Here is a 22,675-nt window from a genome sequence, read left to right on the forward strand (position 1 = left end):
CATGCATAAATGCTTAGCAAATTTTGATATAGTGCATAACAAGCAGTGTAACTGAGGCCAAGATCAGGAATAAATTCATATATTACTACTATTGTACGACTCTAAAATCAGCATGAAGCAGAATCAGAAAGTTTTAAGAGACACAAAATTGTATGGTATCATTTATAGTCCATCAGTAATTGTGCAATCAACGTCTGTGATATACCTCCCATAACATGCAAGGCTTTGAGGATCCTTTAGGCAAACAAACAAAGAAGTCTCATTTTCAAAAGCACCTTATTAACCAGATAGAAATGCTATAACTTTCATTTTGTGTCTTCTGTCAGAGTATAAAATCCTTTACTGGAACTTTATATACAATTTCTTTTTTGAACTAGCCATATATGAGATCCTGTGGAATAACAGGATGATTTAGCATTCTAGAAGAGAAGGGCTCTTTAAGGAACAACAGATTCAGTGGTTTAAATCTCTTTGAAGAGACTAGTTTAAAAAAATGGTCACAAATGGGGAGAGCTTTCAGTGGAATTTTGAAAAGGGATGGAGAATGCTGAACTAGATACTAATACAGTCCAACAAAGAGCAGATCATTCATCATACTGTGTGTGAACACAGCACTAGAGTGTCACAGTTTACTCTGCTTTATCCGTTATGTTAGGAGTATTTTCATAAGCTTTTCTTTTCAGTGGGAAAGTTGGCTTATGATCCTTTCTATTTACGTACCTCTGCCAACTTTGCTGGTAGAGGCATTAGGCAGCTTAATAGTGAACTGATCCTGGGACAAAATCACAGCCTTAACAAGCAACTGTATACGCAAAAGTGACAGTGCAAGCCAGAATGAGAATGAGCAATGCAAAGCAGAAGCTGCTGAAACTGGTACTTCCGCTGGAAAAAAATGCTTATGCAGGTTTGACCTCATGCTGAGGAACTTTGTCTCCTGTTAGATTAAATCCTTATGTAAACAGGTTGCATTTTAGAAAGCAATTTGGGGAGATTTCTCAGTGTTGTTTTCCACTATACTGAGACATATTAAAATGTCTGGCTCCTATATAAGACTGATCAATGTCCCTTTAAAAATAAGTTGTCCCCTTTGAAGTTTACTAAATTTAGACACACAAATATACCTCCCTCTCCAGAAAAATAAGTTTGGGGTTTTTTTGGTTTGTTTTATTATCAAGGGTGTTTGAAGCTTTTTTTCTCATTTGTTGCTGTGAGGTTTTTAAAATAAGCATAAAAAGCCTGAAAGAGTCCACTCAGCTACTTACCACTTAAATCTTTAAAGCCAACTGTAAAGCTAAATTCATTGTTGGACACTTTGGGGGATGGAGGTTGTACCGTCTCCACTCCTAAACTCTGTTAAGGTAGAAGAAAAAAAAAAAAGGGTATCTGATGACATAATAATTATTACAGACATTAGGACTGGTAAAACAATTACCTGAATTTCATAGAATCATAGAAACATAGAATTGGCTGGGTTGGAAGGGACCTCAGAGATCACCAAGTCCAACCCTTGAACCACTACCACTGCAGTTACTAGACCATGGCACTGAGTGCCACATCCAGTCTCTTTTTAAATATCTCCAGGGATGGAGAATCCACTGCTTCCCTGGGCAGCCCATTCCAATGCCTGATCACCCTCTCCATAAAGAAGTTCTTTCTAATATCCAACCTAAACCTCCCCCGGCACAACTTGAGACCGTGCCCTCTTGTCTTGCTGAGAGTTGCCTGGGAAAAGAGACTGACCCCCACCTGGCTCCAACCTCCTTTCAGGTAGTTGTAGAGTGATGATTTGTCTAATGAAATAGACTCTTCAAGGAAGAGAATGACACACACTAGTTTCTGAGATTGTGCCTAGACTGGTAAACTAAACAGAGCCAGGACAAGGGTTCAAACACTGTCTCACAATCATACCAAGTGTTTATGTTTTGTGTGTTTCTCAATACCAGGCTGACCCACTCCAACCGCAACCCCTGTCAGGCAACCCCAGGGCGTGGTGTGGAGAACAGAGGAGGCTACAGCTGTTCCTCCCAGAGACAGTGGATAAAGCCAGGTGAATGTTTAGGTTTTGGTTGTTTTTTTCTGAAGGAGGGCAGGAAGACAGTCTTGAAAGAGTTTAGTGTGTACACATTTGACTTACACAGTGCCATTTGTTTTATTTACTAATATAAAGGTCACCTAGCCTTTGCTTTCTCATGTTGCTTGCAGAAAAAACCCATTCCAGTACAACAAACAAAAAAACATGCTGCTGTTTGCAATATAAACTGGAAATCTGCATACTTTATAATAGAATTCCTACTTTGTGGCTTGTTGGTGAGGAAAGTACCATTGCTTCACAAGTTAGAAGTGTATATAATGGAGACAGGAAAAAGATAAATTCTTCCTTCCACAGTGAAAAAGGTAATAGCTCTAATAAGCAAACACTGTAGATAAGACTGGAAGGAATTTATGGGAAGAACCATACATGTGTCCTAAGGCAGGGCAGTTATACCTGGTTTTAAATTCTTCCTTCCTATTAGATAAATTCCATATCACCTCTGGCAATCTGTTCCACTATTTCACTATCAAAACCACAAATCCAGCCATCAAACCTTTCCTGTGATACTCAACCTAAACTTCTTTGCTGCAGCTGAAGATCATTACCTGTTGCCCTACTCTCCATGGACATGAGGAACCATTATTTCTTTCTGCTAAGATGCTGTCTTTGATGTATTTTAAGATTTTTATCAATCTCCTCTTCTCTAGACTAAACAACCTCCCCTACAATCTTTTCTGGCAGGCTATGTTTCTTTTCCTTTCCATGATTCCCATTGCTTTCCTCTGGATTTTCTTCAGTCAACCTTCCTTTTCTTCAAAGGACACTGTTCCCCTGTTGAAGTCTTACAAATGCTGAGCAGAATGGAAGGATTACCTCTTATATTCTACAAGCTATATCCCTGTTTATACGTCCCTGTGAGATGTTTGTCCATTGCTGCTCATACCCAATACATACCAGTGGTATTTACATTTCTTAGAGCTGCCTGAAAGTGACAGACATTTTCGAGTAAAATTAATGCAAATGTTTTTCTTAGCAGCCCTTTTCACCTATTTCCCAACCAGAATGTGTTAGTTTCTTCTGAAGTTATACAGGACTGGAAACCAAAGCAGTGAACACTGCTTTTATGTTAACACTCACTATGATAAAAACAGACATGGCATAAATAGGGGAAGAGGGAGAAATGAAACACATGAGATTTTAGTGTCCAAGAGAAAAAAAAGAGAAAAAAGGAGGGCACAAAATATATTGGTGAAATGGACTGTAAGAGTATAAAGGAAATGCTCTCATTACTAATCTCATAGAGGCCAGAAAAGTGCAGGGAAAAAAAAGAAGTATATGCAAAGAGAAATTAAAGATAAAACAATCAAAATGCTAAAAAGAAATAGTTTAAAATTAAGTACATAGAAATAGAAGAACATGCCTGTCATAAGCAGTTTGTTCTCTAACAATCTAGCCTGCATTGATAATACCTTATTCTTCAGTTGTTTTAAATCTCAAGCAGATAAATTTGATGGAAGTTTTTTTAAAACAACATGTCTGTATTTATTCAGAGTTTAGGTACAGGAGAAATGTAGAAAAGTTTCTTCTTTTCTCTCAATGATAGATACTTTTTCTAATTTTCTAATCTTGATGGAAAAAAAGAATTATTTACCTGGGTTAGCATATCCATCTCCCCAAGTAAATTGCTGAACATTTCATCTATGTCATCACATGGAATCTCCATCTGGAAAAAAAAAATTAAAAAAAAATCCACACTTGAGGAGTTATTTCAAGCCCAGCAATGCCAAAACCAGGATATGCAACATTCTTTTATATTGCATTCCCAATTAACTTCAAAACATCTGCTCATGACTTGCAAACATCTCTTCCATAGTTTAAAAATAATTATTAACAAGTCAGAATCTCAATCCCATATATGCTTAAAAACATATTTGGGCTCCACAGACATTAGGAGTTCCAACCACCTCCTTGTATTATGTACATTCCATAGGAAGTCAACAAACCACGGTTTTATCTTAAGCACCAAAGAAATACAACTAGTGAGAAACAAAGATGAAAACAAAGTCTGAGGTTAAGAAGTTCCTGAGCTTTGTCTCTTTGGCTTATATGCCTCATACAACACAAGTTTATTAGGTGTTATGTAGGGCAAGACTTGGTTATGATTAGGTATGTGTCTCAATATTTCCCCCGATTTTTTTCCAAATATATGTTGACTGGAAGAAGTGCAGTCTTACCTGACCTCAAGATACCTGAGAGAGAGCACTGAGATACAGAAAGTGGGTACATGCTGCATGACAGTAAATGGTGGCTCTTTGTGCAAGAGGAGTGAGGACAGCATCACACAAACTGGGGAGATACATCTTCTGTAATAATCCTCTTTCTCACAAATTTATTCCTCTGCAGCTAGAGTAGTGGTGTCTGACATGGAACACTTCCAGAGACAAGAACTATATATATATATTTTTTTTTTTTAATAGACTCAATGCAAGGTATTGAGAGCTCAGGTACGCATAACACAAGGGTTAAAACTAAGGTCAAACTTTAAACATGTAAGTAGTCCTACTGATTCACTGGGTTTGTGTGCAATTGTATTGGGTTTATGTGGCACAGCTTTGGCAGCAGGGTGCAGGGGCAGATTCTGTGAGAAGACACCAGGATATGCCCCCACCCCATGTCAGGGAGAAACAATAGTTCCAGCTGAGTCCAAGACAGACTTGGTGCTGGCCAAAGCCGAGTCCATCAGCAATGCTGGTGACACTGCTGCAACAACACATTTAAGAGAGGATAAAAATTGCTGCACACAAGCTGTGTGAGAAAGTGTGAGAGAAAAAAGCCCTGCAGACACCAAGGTCAGTGAAGAAAGGAGGGGTAGGAGGTGCTTCAGGTGCTGGAGCAGAGATTCCCCTGCAGCCCACGGTGAAGCCCATAGTGAAGCAGGTTGTTTCCCTGGAAGATCATGTCAGAGGAGACATCCACTGCAGCCCATGGAGGATTCCATCCTAGAGCAGGTGGAATTTGTGGGCCATGGTGTGTCCATACTGGAGGTGGCTGCCTATGGAACTGCAGCCTATGGAGAGGAGCCCACACAGAGCAGGTTTTCTGGCAGGACCTGTGACCCCTCTGGGGACCCTCACTGAAGCAGTCTGTTCCTGAAGGACTGCAGACTGTGGAAGGGACTCATGCTGGAGCCGTTCTTGAAGCACTACAGCCTGTGGGAACGTCCCATGTTGGAGAAGTTCATGATGGACTGCATCCCAAGGGAGGGTCCCCACACTGGAGCAGGAAAGCATGAGGAGGAAGAAGCAGCAGAGACAAAGTGTTATGAGTTGGCCACAATCCCCAAGTCCCATTCCCCTGTGCTTCTTGAGGGGAAGAGGTAGAAGAATTAGGAGTAAAGCTGGGGCTGGGAAGAAGGGTGAAGATGTTTTTCCTTTTGTTCTCATTTCTTATTATCCCACTGTTTTATTAATTGGCATTAAATTAAATTGATTTCCCTATGTTGAGCCTGTTTTGTTCAATGGTAATTGTAGATAATTGCCTTTATCTCAATCCATGAGCTTTTACATCATATTTTCTCCTCCTGTTCTGCTGAGGAGGAGTTATAGTGTGGCTTGCTGGGCACCTGGGGGACAGCCAAGGTCAACCCACCACAGCACCCTACACAATGGGGACCAATCTGATACAAAAAAAGCAATCAGCTGAAGACAGAAACAACTCTAATGACTACAAAAACTGCTTAAAAAGACGAGCAAGTATCCTGTTCTTCATTCTTAATGCTTTCCCTTTAATAGAGTATTTTGAGTTAAGGAACTACTCCATAGTTAAATTATAAAGGGCACAGAACCACTGAAGTCAGTATCTGTTGTTTCAGAATCATTTCATAGCATGTCTTTAATAAGATAATTAATATTGGAGCAAACTGAGCTGCTCTGCCTCCTCTGGACTTGGTCTTTCTGGCATCTACATAAACTAGACTGGCCTAATTTCCACTTGTCCTCTTACCACCTGTGTTACCCCCAGCACCAGAACTCATTGGGAGTAGACATGTACAGCCTTCATCAGGCAGGCTCAAGGCATATTCTACCTGCTTTAGACTTTTTTTTTTTTTTTTTTTTTTTTTTTGTAGCTAGTGTAACTAAACAAGGCACAGGCAAGTGGGAACTGGACTTCGAATTTTCACAGTTCTCTGAGGTCCTGGAAATCAAAGAATTAAAGATTTGGGAACTGGATGCTGTCAAAGACACTTTAATAGGATGTGGTTGGCATGGATGAGGGTAATGCTATGCCCATGTAACTGGGAACAAAAATCACACATGACTGAGTGAATGGAGAGCTCAAGTCATTCACCTCATTTCCAGCTGACAAACCCACACTGGATGGCTCACCCACTTTGTATGTACCATAGTCATCATACAGAGCTTTCTATATAAAATTTTGTTTCTGTAGATTCAGTAGTATACTGGTTGGGCAAATGATTACTGAATCTTGATTAATTTACTTGAATCAACAGCTCTGTAGTTTCCTTCACACCTTCTACTTGGAGAACAGATTTTCCTAAAAGGGATAATAAAAAATGGCAACTTACTTGATCAGGCAGAGTGAAGTCAGAATTGTTATGTGGAAAAAAAAACAACAAATGGAACTGCAGTTCATATTGACAAATATCTCATAATTGCTTAAATAATACTGAATAATTTTATGTTTTCCTGTTTTCTGATTTAGGGGAACAAAATATCTGCTGGAGGAATCTTATCAGCTCAAGCCATTTGCATGGTTTTGTATATTTTTTAAAATAATAACTAGATCTACTTTGAGGCAAAAGTCTTCATATTGGTTCTTCTGATAAACTACAGTCCTGTTTTTCTGTATTTCTCAGAAACTATAAAACTGGCTAAAAAAATTACTCTTGGGTTATAACCAGAAGACTCTCAGGAGGAAGAGTAAGAAAAAAAAAAAAGGGAAAAAATCCAAACCTAAGAACCCTCTTAAAGTAGTTAGCAAATAAAGGGTATGAAAACTGAGTTTGGGATTATAAAATATTTCTATTAAATTATGGGATTTTTGCAGGTTCTAGTAAATTTAGAGCTTCTTTCTTTGTGATTATATGATTTTCTGAATCTTCAGAAACATTTGGTTCACTTGAAAAAATAGTGTGCAAAGAATTCAGTAAAAATTTCCACAGTAAAATGGAGCTGAGTTAGTCACTGGTGACTTTTTCTTGTCAATTAAAATAAATGACATTTAATAGTAGGGGGTTATTTGACCTTAGGCAGGTGGGAGGAGAAGACCTCAACATATATTTTGAGAAGGAAATACGTCAATGTCCCTTTCACTGAACAGATATCCATCATGATCACCAGGCTGATAAAGCCACCTTGTCACAAAGCCATTGCCCCTATTAATATCTTTTTATTTCTCTTGAATTTCTACCAATTTGGCTTAGGGAGACAAAATTAACCTTATAATTACCAAATACCCCGAAAATATTTTTATGCTAAAACACACTTACTGTTCTCTTTAACTGATATGAGAACTCCCAGAAAAGCAAAAGATAATATTAGCCAGTCCCCAAAACGTGGAACTGCAAAAGAATGTCCATCCATTCTCCTCCTCTTTGATTCCTCTCCACAACCATTTACATTTCTTTCATATGATTGCCACAGCAGAAACAAACACACAAAGCAATATACACATTTGGGAACTATTCCATTTAAGGAAGATGTTGCTTAATTTTGGACAAGCAAATTATTTCAACTTCAATAAAAAAACTTGAATTTATTCAAGACAGAAACTCAAAGTGAAACCTGCAGATGTCTATGAACTATTATTAACAAAAAGGGGAGATTTACCAAAGGCTCAAGAACAACACTGAGTTTCATACTCAGTCCTCATCTATACACTAAACAGCAAATTTTCTATCAGGTTTTTATATATATAGAGTACTAACATTGGTACCTCTTTAAATCACTATTAACTACATGAAAAGGAAAAAAAAAGGCAATACTTTTACACAAAGTTTCCCATGATGTAAGATTTTAGGCAGAGAAAAAAATTAGAATTAAAATAAAAAGAGGAAATTGTGGTTGTCAAGATCAAACATACTAAAGAGGGGCTTATGGGTAGGTGTATCTTAGAAACCTAACCAATTTTTAAAGTGATTGATTAAAAAATTTGTCTTCTAGATCACTTCCTGAAGTTACACCAAGCATATACCAGGTCTTTTTATTTCCCCTGAGATTTCAAATTCTCAAATTTTCACTGAGCTCTCATGAAAACCCTTAAAAAAACAAAACAAAAAACAAAAAACAAACCAAACAAACAAACAAAACCCAACCAACCACCAACAAAAACCAGAATTCCAACATTTCTCATTCTGTATATCTCAGGGGTTGAGGCATTTTCCATTCTGTTTGCTATTCTAACCACCAAGTCTGACTATTCAGTTTATGCATATTAAAATCTCACAGGCTTATTTAGTACATTAATATTGATTCATCAATATATTTATTGACCTACCATTTACCAGAAGTTGCCTAAACCTTCTAGACCTATTTTTTTACCTTCTGAATTACAGCTTCATCAGCCTATATGCTGATAAAAAATAATTTAAGTCTAAATTATGAGCCATGAATAACAAATGCTTTGTATTTAATTGTACTCTTTGTACTTGTACCATCTTTGAATTTCAGCTTACCCAATGAAAAAAATTTGGTCTGTGTATATTTGTTCCTATTTCTCTTCTCCTGTTAGTATCTGACTTTTATAATACCTGTCTTTTCTCCACTACACTCCTCATGGCCATTCCCAAAGACCTACTTGCAGCCCCTCAGATGCCGCTGCGAAGGGGCCTCCAGCCATTTCCTTTTCCTAAGAACCATCCCTGCTGCCCTGGATGACAACACAAAGCTGTGCACAGATCCACACAAAACTTCTTCCATTTTTCTAAATATGTGCTCCGTACTTACCCTTATTTTGAAACTGAGATGCAAATTTCTACATTTTTTAAGCTATGGGCTAGAAGCTGGAAATAAGTTCTCTCACTTCTAACACCAGAGAAATTTGGCAAATGCACAGAAAGCAAGCCAGCCTACAAAGATGGATGAAAAACATTCTCTAGTCCAACTTGTGCTAGTAATACTTTGCTGACAGCAAATGGTTTTCCCATGGGGATGGTGCAGTATTCAAGGGCACCAAAATAAAACAAGGAATGAGAATGTTTAGATGTAAGAATGGCAAGGAGGCCCTTGCACTCAGTCTCAAGGTGCACACATTTAGCATTATGGACTGACAGATGGAGGGGGCACTGCCTTTCCTGGTCTATAATTGGAGCTGTGGAATTCAAATCAGGATAGGATTTCTGCATGGTTGCATACCTGTGTTAAAATATTAGAGAGAATAATAAAACAACTTTATTTTTTTAAGAATAATAAAACCAAAATTGTTATTTGCTCAAAATGGAATTGTTTGACAGAATCATCATCATTTGGCAGGAAGCTAACAGAATGAGTAGTAAAACAATGACACAAAATTGACCCTTCGTGAAAAAGAACATATTAGAAAATATCATGAAAGTTGACAAGGTGATCATATGGTGCAGCTCAAAAAAAAAAACCAACCCAAAAACCCCAGACAAAGTAATATACTAAGCAGAATTTAAACTGTTAGCATCTGATAGCTCTGAGAATTGCCAAAAGCCAGTTCCTTTCAACAGGAAGAGTGGTTTAAGTCACGTGGTGACAACGCTTCTGCACTTGCAATCTGAAAACAAGCTCAGACCCCTTGTGCAATACAGAACAGGAAACACCAACTGCATCACACAGGAGATTACCACCTCTGCAAATCGGTCTCAGGAGGTCTGATACAGTTCAATCAACCTAAGGGCTACAGACAAAAAAGGAATGAGGAACAACATGGTATCATTAGAACAAAGGCATATAGCAGATTCATGCCACAAACAGCATTAGGAACCAGTCTGCTTCATGATCTGGTGAACAGTTACAGAAACATTCTTTAACTTCAAAGCATTGTTCTTATTCTTAAAGTGTTACATATGCAAATAGCAAGGATAAAAATACATTATATTTTTACAAGTCACACATAAAGATGAAAAGCACACCTTCACCTCATAGTCCCTGCACTACAGTGTGTGTCAGAGTACCAAGTCAATCAAAATGAAAACCAGTTGTTCAACTACCCAGATGACTACTACCAGCACTGTAACTTCCTTAAATACCTTCTGGTGTGGAATTTAAAAAATCTTTACATTTTAGAGAGACCTGCCAGTAGCACAGTGATTAAATAATTCAAATCAGAGATTCACCCTTAGCTATGGCAGTAGATCATCCCATATCAATGCAAAAAACAAAAAACCAAAACAAATCTAGGGAAGCATGATGAAAGTTACAGAAGCCCCAGCAAAAAATGCAAAGCTGAAAAGAGGATAACTGCCTGTCATAGGAAACATAGGTGTGCAAGTATTATGATAAAAAAAAATATGCATTGAAACCTAAAAGAAAGCTATTGATGCATCATTTCTTCCTGGCTTATAACACAAAATCAATGAAACTGGAAGCCTACACAACTGCTCCAGGAACATGTGCACAGTGTAGTTACGAAATTCATCATCAAAAGTTGTGAGTTAGTAACTGAGGAGCTGCTTTTCTCCACAAGCAGTCATAGGCAGAAGTGCTATTGTTTCACACAGTTTCAGGCAAGGATGCTGAACCTCATATTTCAAGACCCCAAACAAAAGCTCCACCTGTTTAGAATCAGAGTAAAGCTTTCATGATAGACAGGTTATACCACACCTTCTGGCACAGGATCTCTTGTACCTCTTTCTGATGCATGTGAGATGCTAGTCACTGCTGGAGACAACTTGCTGGTCAAACTGACTGCAGGTTTCTAACAGGTTTCTAACAATGATTTTACAGTAGGTGTCAAAAAGAACTCTGACTACTCAAATGTCTCCTACATACTTAAGGCAGGCAGCATGGACTTTCCTTAATCATCTATTCCGTTGTGCCTAGTAAAATGTCCCTAACAGATGTTTAGGTCAATTTTTATTAAGTAGCATTAAAAAGAACATCTATCTATGCAGAATTCATCCTACAAGAATAATTCAATTATTTACTAATTCTAGGAGTACTAAGATAGGAAACTTAAGTTTTGAAGTGATGAAGTAGAAATGGTAGCTGTCCCCAAGCTTTCAAAGTATCAATCAGATTTGGCAGTTAGCACATTCACTTGTCTCTTTCTTACCTATGTAACATGGCTTTGTGACTCTCTTCTGTTATAATTAACAGAACCTCTGTGGGTCCTGTTCTTAAGGTAAGGTGGGACTGCAAGACTACTGAATGGTCCCAGAGGTTCAGTTATTAATATTAACTCATATTGTGAAAAGGATGGATCAAAAGCAATTAGACTGCTTCCAACACTACACTTACTTCGAATTTATGTAATTTTCCAAGAAAAAACTTGCACATGAAGATAACTTTGAAAGCAGTTTCTTACTCATTCTTCTGGGAAATCTGGTATGTCAGTGACTATACGTTTATCCCTAGCTGCAACTGCAATTGCATTGCATATTTATCTCAGGGATGGGTGTGGCATGTGGTAATGTTGCTCATGATGGAATAAGAGCAAGACACTAAAACACTAGGAGCTTCAGGAAAACTGATACAATTGTAAAGTGTCCTTCCTAATTTAAAAGTAAGTCACATTTGGCTTTGGATTAAAATTAAAACAGCAGATAAATATAACTGTATGAGAGAATCCTTTTCTAATGTTAACCTGGCACACTAGGGCATCTTCAGGTGACTGTGACATAAACCACAGCCCTGATTGCTCCAGATGTATTTTTACAAACACCGTGAAACTTCTTTTGACTCCAGTTGCCTTGTTATCTTGGATCAAGTGGCTCATAATGACTCTAGACTCTAGAAAGACTAAAGGCACTTAAGTTAACTCCAGAATTATCCAAGCAGAGGTAAGCACAAACCCATTTAGATAAGAGCAGCCCGAACTCTCAGATGTTTCTTCTGTTTCACAGAAACAGTACCTATGCCATTTATACAACTAAACCTCTAGCAAGCTTGTTCTCTTTCTTGCTGGTTTGGAAATCCAGGGAAGTCACTTCTATTACAGAAAAAAATCTGCAGTTAGGAATTAATTTGGAAGATTTTTTAGTCCAAAAGACCTGAAAGATACACTGCTTCACTTTAACAACAACAGCAGTTGTATTTTACCCTTGTTTTGCCAAGATTATAATAATAATTTAACCATCACAGCAACTCCCATGCATGAGTATACCAACTGAGCACATGTATACCACCATCTCTTTCAGTTAAATATATTTAAGCACTTCATTTTCCATTGGTGAGAGAAAGAGTATACCAACATGGGACCCTGTCCTTCAGATGGCTTTGCCTCAACATCCATCACCTCTATGCTCCCCAGACTCCCCTTCTCCTTCCCCATCCATTGTTCCAAGCACATGCTCTTCTTTATTCCACTCGCTGGGAGTGGTGTTTGGGAGAAGCAGCTGTGGGTCCTGTTGTAAGGGCAAGGTGGGACTGTAAGACTACTGAATGGTCCCAGAGGTTCAGTTAGGAAAGCCTGCAAAGAACAAGAGACTACCTAAAAGCTTACCCATGGTATGTCAGGAACAAGTTACTCAAGGCTAGAAGAGGGGGTAGCAAAAGGTTCTCATGCTAAGATGAAGGAAGACAGGAAGAACATTTAACCAGTGACAGGCAGCAAATGCTCTTGCTACAGAACAGGAGTGTAGATGGATACGGCATGCAGGCTGGGTACACCACAGATTCACTCTCAGCCACAGACAGAGTTTGGATCCTGGAGCTCCAGAAAATATATGCCAAGTGTACCTGAGCAGCTGGGGACTCTGAGTTAAAAGCACCTTATGAAAGGGAAAAAAAATCAGTATGAAAGCACAAACTCAGGGAGGAGAAAGATGGGAAGCAATTTGTATGTAACAGAACTTCACTTTTTAGCCTCATGTCAGCTCCTGAAGGGGACTGCTTTTCTCAGCTTTACTAAAGAGTAAATCACTGAAGATAAATTTTACCTGACTAAACAATCAGGTAGAATTTCTGGGTCCATTATTAACTTTCCACCTAGAAAAGCTGGTATTTTTCAATCTATATAATGCACAGCGACCACCAACAGCTATAAGCAGTAGGTTTCAGATGAAGATCTGTAAGTAATGTGAAAGAGTGGAAGTCACCATAAATGGGATATTTTAATGGCATGGCTGTGGCTACTTTACCACAGCCCAGCACAAAGGAAGCAGTTGTGGGAAGAAAACATAGCAAGAGGAAAAGAATCTTGTGACATTTCCAATACAATTTTTCCATTTCTGTAAGCTTTTCCATGAGGAGGAAATGCCACTGCTTCCCTCTCTTTTTTCCTTAACAAGTGGAGGAGGGATGGAACAACTGATCTGGTCAGAGACAGCAAATTCCTCAAGACACAAGGGAGACAAAGGAGGTCAATCTACTGACAGATATGAAAGGCTTTGCGGAATTTCATGGAAAAACATGGCTCCCATGGGACAAAACTGCAGTCAAATTTGTGCTGTATCCCTTCCTTGGACTGGTACTCACTGCCTCATTTCTATTTGCTTTCTCAAACATTATGTCTGCTGGCTTCCTCTCAGTCATGAAGATGGGGTCAACATAGCACAAAACTAAGCTGTAACTGCAGCAAGTATTTGGGAATGTTATCTGTGTTTGTGTTTTCAGTGTGCATTCTCAAGGGTTAATTCATATTAGGCCCTCCAAGCAACATGTACTGACCTTTTAAAAATAAGATTTCATCAAAACCATGAAGACCAGCAATGTAAACTTGTCTGATATGTATGATTATTTTTTAAATTGCAGTATTTTTTTTTGGCTGATATATCCTTCCTATTTCTGTGCTTCAATGAAATTCCCATAATAAGTGAGAGAGTGAGGGCTTCTAGTACTGTTAGAAAATACTAGAGAATCTCTAAAAGTATATAAAAGTCCTTCTCTCAAGAAGAAGAAAAGTAATCACGTGTCTGCTACCTGCAGATGCAATGAGAGTACAAAACCTGATCAACTAAGGCCACCAAGGAGCAAGTTTTGACTTGCATTGATGGACTTGATGCTAGCAGGTAACCGATGATTCTGTGAGCTTGTCCACTCCCTTGGTGAGCTGCCTTCAAGGCAGACACATTATTTTGCTAGAACTGAGGAGCTGGAAGGTCATTTGCAATTTTTGTCAGCAAAAGCATCCAAATGAGTGCCTCTATGACTTTGGCTCCTATGAATTGTCTCTATGTCTGATGGACTTCCAATGTTGCTAGAAGCAGATTTGCTCCCAGTACATCCCCACTGTCCCTGATAGGTGCTGGGTACAGTGACAAGATTTTCACTGAAGTTTTTGTTATATCAGTTGGATTGTCTGAGGCTAACTGAGAACTTTCTGTTACTAGTGTTATTGGCTACATAGGGTCTGCCCATCACTGATAGAAGACACACAAGGAGTTTCTTCCTTTATTATGTGACATATCACACTTTTACACACACTTCTTTAGATTACAAGCAAATACAGAGTGAAAGCAAAAATGAAAATACACTGAAGATAAGCATCTAGTGCAAAACGTCTCTCAGAAATGTCTCTGTATGCATTTCTAAACAGAGTATCATGGAAAAATTCGGTTCATATATACTGAACCTTCTTTTTCTTCTAGGATTCCTAATGTATCTACTCCTCAAAATACTAATACTCCCAGTAACTGTAGCCCTAACTTATTTGAGCCTAAACTCCTGGCATGCTGGATCATACTCAACAAGAAGAAAGGTGCCGAGTGCAGACTGAAGTCACTTCTGGTCTAATTATGAGAGCAATTAGCTAGTCACAGGTCTAAAGGATGGCTTTACTGGAAGAAAGGCTTTGAAACTAATGACAGAATTAAACTTTTTAAACAGTTGTTATTGAGCTAGTTTGTGAATTCCCATATGGAAGTTTTAAGTCAGATAAAAATAATTTATGTTTCCTTTTCATTCACAGACCAGGAACAATGCTATAAATTAATACTGAGGGGTGGTGAGGAACCCACGTTCACTTATACTCATGTAGATGCTCAAAAGTCTTCCACAGGAACTTCAGAAGAACACGGCACCCCAGGCTCTTTCCTCCACCTACAGTGGCAGCTATACTGTTACTATTTGGAGTAGCCACGAATCCATAGGCTCGATGCTAAGGAAAGCTGCCTAAAATGCCTGCTTTTCCAAGAGCAATTTTACTGTATCATGGATCACACTTCATCATGAAATGACAAATGGTGGAGTTTCTACAACATATGCATCTGCTCTGGTCATTCCAGGCTCTTTTTAGTCAATGAAGGGAAAGAAAGGCAATTTTACAGACGATGAATCATGGTAGCTGTCTAAACAGGGCAGCTGAACCAAGTTTTAGCAGTATCTATCTCTCTCCATGGGCTGCAAAGGTAACTCAGAACCCCAGCTGACTAAAATGCTAAACTCTAAAGCTGGGTAAGGAGGGTCCTGCCTATTAAGTCCAAGAAAAGCTTTGGAAGGCCTCCATGGCTGTAAGTTACCACTGTCACCAGAGACCTTCCTAAACAAACAAGCTAAGACCTTTACATTGTTGCAGGCAAGTAAGAAAGCTCATTTTCACTTTCATCCCAGATCTGCACCTGACTACATGAAGTCAGATGAGCTTACAACAAAATACGGCAAGACACACTGAAATGAAAGATGAAAATAAGGTCTGTGGGAGAGAAAAACACATGTAGTTTACAGAGAGAGCAGGAAAGGACAGGGATATCTGAATGATGTGCAGGGAAACCAAATTCAGCTACATTCCTGTAAAGCCACTGCTAAAACGAAGTCTTTCTAGAAAAACCGTATTCCAAGTTCTTTTCAAAGGACATTTGCTTATGAATCTGCAAGTGAAAGTTTGTAACTTTGTAAAGTTAGTGGAGACAAATGAATAGGAGCCTACACAGGTGGAGCAAGTTACCTAGTATAGCCCTCTGGCACTGGGCCCGACCTATTTTTCTCTGATGAAACAGATAATACTGAATCAACTCTGGAAACACTAAATTTGCACCAATGCAAGGTAATTAAGTAACAGAGACATCAACAGAGCCATATGTGAAATAAATTTTTTTTTAGAAGCAAGGCAGGAAAAGATGACAAAACATACATGTCATCTAGTTAAGGAGAACTAGAACCAAAGAGGAAAAATTACTGCCAAAATCCAGCAAACAAAACTTCTGAGCAGTAGAGTCAAGCTGAAGCCATGCTAGTCATAGAATCAGAGTAACATAGGGTAGAAAAGGACCTCAAAAAGCCAATCTGTCTGTCCCAGTTTGGTGGTACTTTGCATACCTTGCTTACTGGCTGCTTTGCCATAACCACACCACCTTCTTACACGATTAGTTTAAGACTGGTAGATGAGCACATTCACACTGTGTATTTTTTGGCCACTCGTGCCAGGCCTCTTGGTCTGCAGTTTTTCATGCCTGCCCTCACTTTTCCAAGGCAGGCACCTGACACAGGGAACTGTGAGTTCCCCAGGATCCCACTTGCCTCCAGAGACTGCAGGGGAACTACTGCAATCCTGCCTTGCAAACGACTCATGCCCCTCTGGGTCTGGGCACACTTCAGGTCCGACTCAAACGAACCCTACCCAAGGGAACATACCAGTACCGGGACCAAGCGCGGCAGCACTAAACCCCGTTATCCCATTTCAGCCCATTTCACGTGTGCCGTCGGAAGACTCCCTGTGCCGAGGGGAGAGGCCCGTCTGTGAGAGCTGTCTCTCTCCCGAGCGGCGAGGCGGCATGCCGGGGGACAAGCCGTGCCCACTGAGGGGTTTATCGCAACTTCCCACCCCAAGCACCGGAATCCTGCCGGAATGATTTCTCACCACAGCGCACAGGACAACTCGTGCCCCCGCCACGCCACAGCCGGGCTCCCCACGCTTCCCGCCGCCCTCCCACCCCGTCGGGGTCCCGGGCTGGCACTGGGGGCCCTGGGGGTTCCGGTTAATCCCTCTTACCTCGGCGGGGGCGGCCCGGGGCCACCGGCTCCCGGAGGCGCCAGAAGCAGGAGTCGCGGGGTGGCGGAGCGGCTCTGCTCAACCCCTGCGTGGCCGGAGTTCGACCTCCCAGCGCCTGTGGGGAACTGGGGCCGCTTCCCGGGCTGCCGGGAGCCCCGGGGCGGCCACCTCCAGGGGAGCCGCCCCGCTGCACGCAGCACCACCCCCCGCCTGGGACCCGGGGTCCGCCGTTCCGAAGCTCCTGGGCGGGACACTCGCTTCCCGGGACTTTAACCCCGAGCTGCGGGGCAGGGGGAGCGGGGCCTGGTCTATGCTTCTCCGCGCAAGGGCTTGCTGCTCGATGCTGACTCGAGAACTGCCAATAGCCGGGTCCAAGGTGTCCCCTCCGCGCTGTGGAGAGGCTTCCTTTTCCCTGGAGCCTTAGGGGCACCCGGGCTGGCCGCAAAATGGAGCCCGAGACCCGCCCTGCCAAGGCTTGCGGTGCTGGAAGCCCAGGCGGAGAGTACTCGCAGAGCTCCGGGGTCACCTCAGCCGGGCCGGTGACTTTTGGCTAGGTTGTGCTGTCAGACAGGTTCTCTGTTCATTGACTTTACATATCTTTTAAATAATACATCTGCAAGGCAGAAAATTACTTCCATGGTAATTTTACATCATTTTGTAGCATCACAAGGTGCTTTGAAGCACGCTTAGATGTTATTTACCAAGTAACTAGTACAGTTCCGTAAAGGTGGGGAGAAAAAAAAAAAAAGGGGGTTTCCATCTGAAGTTAAAAAGGAAAATGTCAGAAAATTCAGTGCGGCCTTCATGGGGTTAAATGTCAAGTGAAAAATATGAGATTCTAAGTGTGGCAGATGGCATGCAAACAGACCCCTCTCCTGATTTAAAATACTATTCTCATTGTGTGTATCTTTGCCAAATCAATGTTTCAGCTGATTTTTTCTTATGTATATCTAAGACACTGACATTAAAGTGGAGTGACTAAGATGAAGATGTCGCCATCTCTGACTTCTGCTACTTCAGTTTATAAAAGTCATCAAGTAGTTCAGCTTAATCATGTGTTTACAGGCAATTTATATTAAAGCACCAGATTTTGCTCCGAAGAAGCCAAGAAATCCCATGTTATGGTCTTTCAGCGCTGCTGGAGATAAAATAATTATAGCAGAAGGAGGGTAGCATTTTAAATTTTGCACAGCAAAGATGTTTCAATGCTTTAAAGGGTAATTGCTTTGAAAAATTCCAGCTGAGACAGCTCAGACATATTTTAGAATACATTTAGGGAATAGTACATTGTTCTGCTCGTATTATTTAAAAAAACCCAAACAAACAAGTAATTTCACTGAGAAGCTGGCTAAAATTTACCAGAGACTTTGCTGAGGTCAAAACTGTGTTTGGCCAAGCACATGAAAATTCATCTAAATTTGACAAACTTCTAGTTGTTGAAAAAACATGCACATAATTAAGAAACAGTAATTAGTTCATCATCTTGGGAGTCTGAGATCCCATGGATACTGCATATTCTTTTTGTTGACTTTCTTTGCAGTTTCTCCTTTTGGCTTTTTGGATCATTATGGTGTCAAGAAAAGAAGTAGTTTCAAAAGATCAATTGACAATTTTTTCTTTTCAGATTATAAATCTATTTTGAAATTAACACTTTGCAGTGAACACCCTGCATGTATTAGGGTGATAATATTTGGCGGTGCATTTTGTTGTCAAATAGTGTTTTTTTCACTTCTACATGAGACCTACCAGTTACATGGCCACACCCTGATCACACCAGTGGTTTCACACTCATTTGGCTGTTGCTGAAATGCATGACCAAGATATTTGTTATGATACTGTAGAAAACATCTGTTCTGCTTGTATGAATGAGCTTTTGTTTTCTCTGTCTCTAGATTTATTCCTGTCCTCTCCAAGTATCCTGAAATAATCCTGAGAAAGTTGAATGGCAGTATTTCCATCTCTTCTTCTACCTGGCTGTAACAGATTGGCATCATGCTTTCTAAGAGGAACAGTGAAGATGTGAAGGGCAAATCTCTAGAAAGCAAGGAGGAAATAATAGAAATCCCAGAAAATCATGAATGTTATCTAAGGAGTTTTGGGGCTGAATCAGGAGCGTGAGCATTTTGTTCCAGTGGGATGGGTGGAGGCCACCATGTATTCATAAGGAAGAAATGTAGTGGGGAAACACTGCTTCAGATATGGGCTTGATTAAGAGTGTTAAAGAGAGGCAAAATTTGTGGCAAAAGCAAGTGAAAATATATAATGCTTCCTAAATTGTTTTCTCTTGGCTAAAGTGACCATGGAGCAGAATCCTTGCCCTGAATTCTGGCCTTCCATTTTGCTCTTCTCCAAAAACTTTCCATTTTCTAATGGAAAGAAGGGACAAGCACCCCACCCACATTACAATTGCATGTTTCACAGCAGTTCCATGACTCAAGACCTAACACATGCAATTACAAATCATTCTTTTCTTACCATGGGGGAGTAGATCACGGGTTAGATATGCTGTCAGTGTACACCCTCAGTTTGGAGCAGCTTTACAAACTTCCACAGTCCTTTTGGCTTGCATTTCATTGTAATATAAGTTTCTATAAAGCAGCAGGTAATACAGACTTGAAACAAAACATCTGTTTTTGAAAGGGAACAAATAGATACATTTCTAGAGTCAGGAAACCAATGCTTCATTGGCAAAAAAAGCAATGCTTTGCCACATATGACCTCCCTTAAGTTTTATTGACATCATGTTATACACTGATAATGATTCTAGAGATGGAACTTCATTATTTCCACTGGGTGAATGTGACACTATGGTGAGTAGGATCTTACCTTCCCAGAATAATTCATAGGCCTCAGTGTCATGAATGGAAAGGCTGCAGATATGTTAAATATTGCCAAGTCATTGTGGCACTGGCCAACAGTAAAAAAAGAAAAATATTAATCTATAAATTAATTATATCATTTTTCATAGCAAGACAGATAAAGCACAACTGAAACTTTGTTTGGTTTGTTGTTATTTAAACAAAGCTTTAAAATGATAAAGAATCTAATATCCTCTTTTCAAAAAGTACTCCACAGAAACTGTAAAAATTTTTGGTCCATTGACTGGATGATCCTCTGGGGTGCACCAGATAATTTCTTTCACTAAGGCATCATTTTTTTCTGAAACCTTAAAGAGGTTGCAATTCGTGTGAAATAAATCACAGCACAGCATCAGTCTACGTTCTGGAAAGATTAGTATCTCTGGAATCTTCCCATAAGATACGGCCAAGAGCAGAAATAGGGATAAACAAATAGCAACTATATGTCTTACGTTCTTCCAATAAGAATTAATTCTACTTGAGGCTGTGTTTTTTTAATATCCCTTTGGGATTGTGCAATGCCATAGAAGACCTGTAAAGCATAAAACTTACTATAAGAGAGATGGGAAGTTCTCATTTAAGAGTTTATGTGGAAGAAATAACCAAAAATAGCTCTTGAAAAATTATAGAAAACCAAATCTAAATACAACTGTATTGAATACAGAAGCTAACTAATTCTTTTAAATTAGAACAATGAAGAAGTTAAACTCATTGTGCTAAAGAGCAGGTATTTGGCCAAACCAAATTCTTTCTGCCTATCTTTCCTTACATCCTTTTAGCAACTCAGAACTAATAATATGATTCTTATTCCATAACTATAAATAGGAAAGATTATTTGCATTGATCCTTACAGTAGAAAAAAAAAAACAAACCAAAACCTATACCGGGATGAAAGAAACCATCATCAGTGAAATTAGCAATTTCACACTTAACTCCAGGAAACTGGGACAGAAGTACTTCTGAAAAGTTTGTGGTCAAACCTTGGTTACTGGAATTCTGCTCACTGTGACAATTAGAGGGTGGATTTCCACTTTTTCTTCAGCTTACATTTCTGTGTATAAAATGCGTTCAGACAACTATATATCCAGGCTTAACACAGTTAAAATTTCAAAAGCCTTGATTCAACAGCTAATGATGCCTGAGTGAGCTTTTTCCCCTGGTTCAATTAGTTTTAGATCAGAGCCTAAGTTTTCCAGCTTTTAAGTATCAATACCACTCTGTATATATCAATATTTCTTGTAACTGTTATATAGAGTGGATACACACCCCTTTCTGTTCTTAAAGTCTGTTCAAGTCAGCCCACTTCTTCACTGTGAGTGCTGAGCATCCAGCACAAATTGCATCTGAGGTATGAAAATCCTGACGACCATTTCTTGTTTATTAGCTTTATTAATCTTATGAATAAGTGAAATTGTCTGCAATACTGAAAGGAAACCTGTAGATGTTGTGAAATGGAATATCGAATCTCGTCTAATTTATTCAGAATGCTATTTGTTATTAAACAAAAGAACTATAACCCGAGGGTCTTCATTTGAAAATGTCAGCATTTATCATTAACATTATTTCTTTGGCTTTAGATGATAGGATTTTAGCTATTGCTCAGAGCAATGTGTACAAACTCTAGCTTAATGAGAAGCATAATTTTAAACTGAACATTTGATTTTATTAATGCCATGTGTTAGATTTTACATGTGGGACAAACTAAGCATGATACCAGGAATGTTTTGAAAGTTCTTACTGAAGTGAGTATAAAAGATACTTGAATACAAAGGAAGAAGGAATTCACTGGCTCCATTAATAGAAATAAATTAATGATGTATTTTACTTATTCCAAGCAGTTCATCCCTTCTCTTTACTCACTTCTTTCCTTTTATTTATTTCACTATGCACTTCTGTTCCTGATTTTTAAACTGTTGTAAGAGTGATTTACACAGATAGAATATTAATTTACAGTTTCTTGTATCCGAAGGTCAACCTGTGTTAACTTATGTGAGAACCAGCACTGAGGTTGGTTCTCTTCTCACACCAGTGGTAAACTTTCTCCTTTACTTTTTCTGCCTTGACTGCTCAGTTAGACTCACATGAATTTTAAAATTTGCTCCATTGCCTGAATGTGTATTGAAAGCCTTTGAAATACTTGACAGTCTTATTTTGACTATATAATAGTAGTTGAAAACAGCTTCCTAACTTTATGTTGAGATTTTTCTTCTGTTCTTCAGGGGTCAAAATTAACCTCTACCATGTTGACTTTGCACTTGCCCCTTTTGGCTTTTTGGATCACTATGGTGTCAAGAAAAGAGGTAGTTTCAAAAGATCAATTGGAAATTTTTTATTTTCAGGTTATCCAGAAGTCTTTTTTGAAATCAACACTTTGCAGTGAACACCCTGCATGTATTAGAGTAATAATATTTGATGATGCATTTTGTTGTCAAATAGTGGGTTTTTTACTTCTACATGAGGCCTACCAGTTACATGGCCACATCCTGATCACACTGGTGGTTTTCACACTCACACCCTATAACTTTCACAGTATTTTGCAGAAAGCTTTAGGAAAATACTGGTCAGTGTTTTTGCGTGCCAGAAAGTGTCCTCAAAATCTGAGCATGTATTCACTCATATTTCTGTCTCATTGGGTAGTTTTCAAGTTCAAATTCTGGGTTACATGTTTTTTACATGCATTTGATTTTCCGTAGTTGCATGTCAATATTAGGCT

General features: G+C 39.3%; 1 protein-coding gene across 2 annotated transcripts in view; it reads right to left on the bottom strand.

Moving 5' to 3' along the window:
* Positions 1-17,276, bottom strand: part of APBB1IP (amyloid beta precursor protein binding family B member 1 interacting protein) — a 56,365-nt gene extending 39,089 nt beyond the window's left edge. Inside the window, exons 1-3 of one of the 2 annotated variants that reach the window (XM_030445206.1) lie at positions 17,105-17,276; positions 3,684-3,755; positions 1,263-1,350 (exon numbers count right to left, since the gene is read on the bottom strand). In XM_030445206.1, the coding sequence (XP_030301066.1) occupies positions 1,263-1,350; positions 3,684-3,755 (160 nt within the window). In that variant the 5' untranslated portion in view covers positions 17,105-17,276. Of the gene's footprint in view, positions 1-1,262; positions 1,351-3,683; positions 3,756-17,104 lie in introns of those variants that run through there. The other variant, XM_030445207.1, reaches the window with a different exon arrangement.
* Between the last annotated feature and the right edge of the window lie 5,399 nt (positions 17,277-22,675).

The sequence above is a fragment of the Calypte anna genome, chromosome 2, assembly GCF_003957555.1.
Source record: "Calypte anna isolate BGI_N300 chromosome 2, bCalAnn1_v1.p, whole genome shotgun sequence".
Lineage (NCBI taxonomy): Eukaryota > Metazoa > Chordata > Aves > Apodiformes > Trochilidae > Calypte > Calypte anna.